Raw genomic sequence first — 3,406 nt, forward strand, 5'->3', positions numbered from 1 at the left:
AAAACAGCAACGACCCGTTTGGTGTCAAGCGCTGAAACAAAACCTACCGACGGAAGCTGTCGAGCCGCTCTTTGGACTTGCGGCGGAGGAGGAGGAGGAGAGACCGGAAGTGGATCCTGGATGAGGGACATTTTGAAGGAAGGGTTGCGCGACAAGCACGCTCGAGCGGCGGATCGGGAAAAAGTTCAAGGGTCACCCGCAGACGTCGTGGCGGCCAGGGACGCGAACGCGTCGGCGAGGCAGCCCGTGGCGTTGCAGCAGGCGACGGCGCAACGGGCGTCGGTGGCGCGGGCGCATCCGCCGCCGCAGGAGGCGCTGCAGTTGGCCGCGTAGTGCGCGCTCGCCATCTTCCACAACTGACGGGGAAACCAAAAAAAAAGTCACGGCGTCCTCGCCGCTTTCGCAGAGAGACGACGAGGCCGCCTACCTGACACCATTGGCCGGCGGCGCACGGCGTGGCGTTGTGACTGGCGTACGTGGCGTCGCATTGCAAGGAGGAATTGCACGACAATACCGGACAGTAGATCTGCATTTGGGGAGACAAAAGAGGCTGATGATCGGCGCCGGAGTTTGCGAGCGATGCAAAACGGGCGCATGCGTGTGGATCGTGTCGGGGCTTGCCACGTCCATCGGCGGCGTCGTCGTCATCATCATCATCGTCGTCGTCGCACTGGCCGCGGAAGCAAACCGACCGCCGGGGGTGGAGGTCATCCGCGTCATCGCGGGGTGTCCGGAGCCCGCGTTTGGGCTCCGAGTTGTCCCGGTGACGGGGGGCGTGGCTGGGGGAGGTGCCGCATTGTTTAGAGCCCCCCCCCAAAAAAAAAACAGCAACGACCCGTTTGGTGTCAAGCGCTGAAACAAAACCTACCGACGGAAGCTGTCGAGACGCTCTTTGGACTTGCGGCGGTGCTGGCGAGGAGCGCGGCTGCGGAGGAGGAGGGACCGGAAGTGGATCCTGGATGAGGGACATTTTGAAGGAAGGGGGTGTGGCAAACGAGATGAATGACATCAAGCGGCGATGCAAAACATATACCGGCAGATGTGGACATCACGGCGGAGGCGGCGGCGGTGGGGGTCGCAGTCGCAGAGCCGCTCGCCGGCTTCCAGCTCGCGCTGGCCATGGCTCCGGTGGCTGCCAATGGAGGGGGGAGGGGCTTAGACTTGATCGCAAAAAGATTTTTTTTCTCATCATAAATGAAAAAAAAAAAAAAAGGGTTTTTTTCTCATCATATTCGGACTTTTGTTTTTTCAGAACATCTAATCTAAAGTTGCGAGGATCTCGTGATGATTGGAATCGTACGACAAAGGCATTGTTCGTGTTTTTATTGACTTGAATTTTTTTTTTCCCCTTTCCCTTAAAAAATGAAATCATTTTAATCTCATGAAAAATGTGAAAATAGGATGACTCTTGGATGGTAGTTGAAGATAAGATAACCTTTATTTGTCCCACACTGGGGGAAATTTGCAGTCTAATGCGATGGAAAAGTTTTGGGGTTGGAATTTCTCAAGATTTTTTTTGTTTTTATTTTGGGGGGGGGGGTAGAATTAAAAACTAAACTTTTCTGGCAAATGACATTTTTCAGTCTTTTTCCATTGGAATTTAGTTTCTCGAAAACATACTTTATGCCGAGGGATCGTTTACACCCCGGGAAACAACATGAATGACTTCACCCAATCAAACAAAAACGCACCAGTTGACACGGCGGCGGAGGACATCGTCATGACGGTCGACGGCACGCCGGAGCCGCTACTCGGACTCCAGGTGGCGCCGGACGCGGGCGTGGCTGCGGCGGCAGAGGCGGGAGAGATGCTTCCCGTATTCGGAGCGGCGACCGAACCGGCGGCGCTCGTTCCGCCGGCCGCCGCTGTGGAGGGGCCCCGGGTGGCATCGCTCACGGGCGCTCCCGAAGAAGGCGAGGCGGCGGCGGGGGGCGCGCTCGTACCCGCGGCCGTCCAGCTGACCGGAGAAGACCAGGTGGCGCCGGCCGCGCCTCTTGACATCGCGAGGAGGACCAAGAGACCCAAGAAGAGGACGCGCGGTCGCGCCACACCGATCCGGCCTGCGGAAACAGAAAACTCCAAATGAGCTGACCTTTGATTTCGATTTATTCGCAAATCGAATTTGACATTTTTCGGTGACCCGCTGCAACACTGCGCTTCTAGTGGGAAAAAAAAGTACCGGAAGACCGATCTGAGCCCAAAGTAGAAGAAAAGATACCGTGCCGTCATCGGGAGGTGAGCAGGCTCCGCCCCCAACCGCCGGCCGGCCAACGGCGGGGCGCACACAGACCGACGCTCCCGATTCATCCGATCGTTCGATCAAGCTGCCGCGCGCGCTTCGGGAACGAGCGAGGAAACGCGGCAAGTCCGCAACGAGGGAGGCCGGGGCCCGAAATCGAAGCCCCGGACCTCTGCGCCGTGAGGCCGACCGTACTGTACAATGAAAAAAAAAAAAAAGAACAACAACGAGGTCTTAAATATGTCCGCGTATGAAACTTTGAAGCGAAATCCGACTGAACTGTGGCGGAGATTTTGTTGCGCGCCACTAAAGCCGTGCCACGCCCGCTTCTGGGCGTGGCACGGCGCGGCCACCGAGAGCACCCGGAGGCCTTGCGCCGCCCCCCCCCGCAAATCCCACAGCGAGTCCTTTGAAATCAGCCGCAAGATTCAACGTGGACGTGAGCATTTTTCCCTTCAATGAAAGTTTTTTCTCGAAATCGAATCAAAACAAAGACGGTTGCAATTTTGGACGGCGGCGACACCCGCTCTTGGAACAATCTCGCTTTTGACGCGTCGGCTTGCGAAAAACGTTTGCCACAGTCATGCTTCAGTGGTCGTTTTTGATACGCAGTGTTGGAATTCTCCATTTGATGCTAACAGGCGGCACCCGCGGATTGATTGCGCTTTCAAAATCGTCCGTCCACCTTTGTCATCACCACCTAACTCCATTTTTTTTTTTCCGCCCAGTGTCAAAAGTACATATGCTACAATTTCTCGACGGTAGTGATGTCATGAGACAAAGCAGATCCCAGACAAGGTGAAAAGTTCAGGCTTTGTTCAACGGAGCGTTATCCGGTACCTGCGGACATCCGCAACGTGGTGGAGGCCATTGTCGCCGTGGCCGAAGAGGAGCCTGCAAGGACAAACAAACAAACAGGGATGAGCCTCGCGTCGGAGCACGAGAGGCTCTTTCTCCGTCGGCCATCTGAGCAAACGTGAGCTTTGTCATCCTCCCCCTTTGACGACACAATGGCCCCCGTTGTTGAGGGGAACGCCATCTCCTCATTGTTTGCTCTGTGGCGGCGACGGAGACAAAAGAACGGAGAGCGCTGACGATCCCCGACCCCCTTTTGCTATTTTTTTTTTTTTTTGCCCGATTTGTTTTTCGCCGTTTGTCTGGCGACGC

At 56.0% G+C, this 3,406-nt stretch overlaps 1 protein-coding gene across 1 annotated transcript in view; it reads right to left on the reverse strand.

Annotated features, from left to right (window-relative positions):
* LOC109513097 (ice-structuring glycoprotein) overlaps positions 1-3,406 on the reverse strand; it is a 9,372-nt gene that overhangs the window by 1,594 nt on the left and 4,372 nt on the right. The window contains exons 5-11 of the mRNA XM_019865312.1: positions 3,080-3,133; positions 1,692-2,060; positions 1,034-1,132; positions 869-955; positions 622-779; positions 428-526; positions 197-356 (exon numbers count right to left, since the gene is read on the reverse strand). Of these exons, the coding sequence (XP_019720871.1) occupies positions 197-356; positions 428-526; positions 622-779; positions 869-955; positions 1,034-1,132; positions 1,692-2,060; positions 3,080-3,110 (1,003 nt within the window). The 5' untranslated portion in view covers positions 3,111-3,133. The remainder of the gene's footprint in view (positions 1-196; positions 357-427; positions 527-621; positions 780-868; positions 956-1,033; positions 1,133-1,691; positions 2,061-3,079; positions 3,134-3,406) is intronic.

Source organism: Hippocampus comes, unplaced genomic scaffold (genome assembly GCF_001891065.2).
Source record: "Hippocampus comes isolate QL1 unplaced genomic scaffold, H_comes_QL1_v1.1 scaffold444, whole genome shotgun sequence".
Classification (NCBI taxonomy): Eukaryota; Metazoa; Chordata; class Actinopteri; order Syngnathiformes; family Syngnathidae; genus Hippocampus; species Hippocampus comes.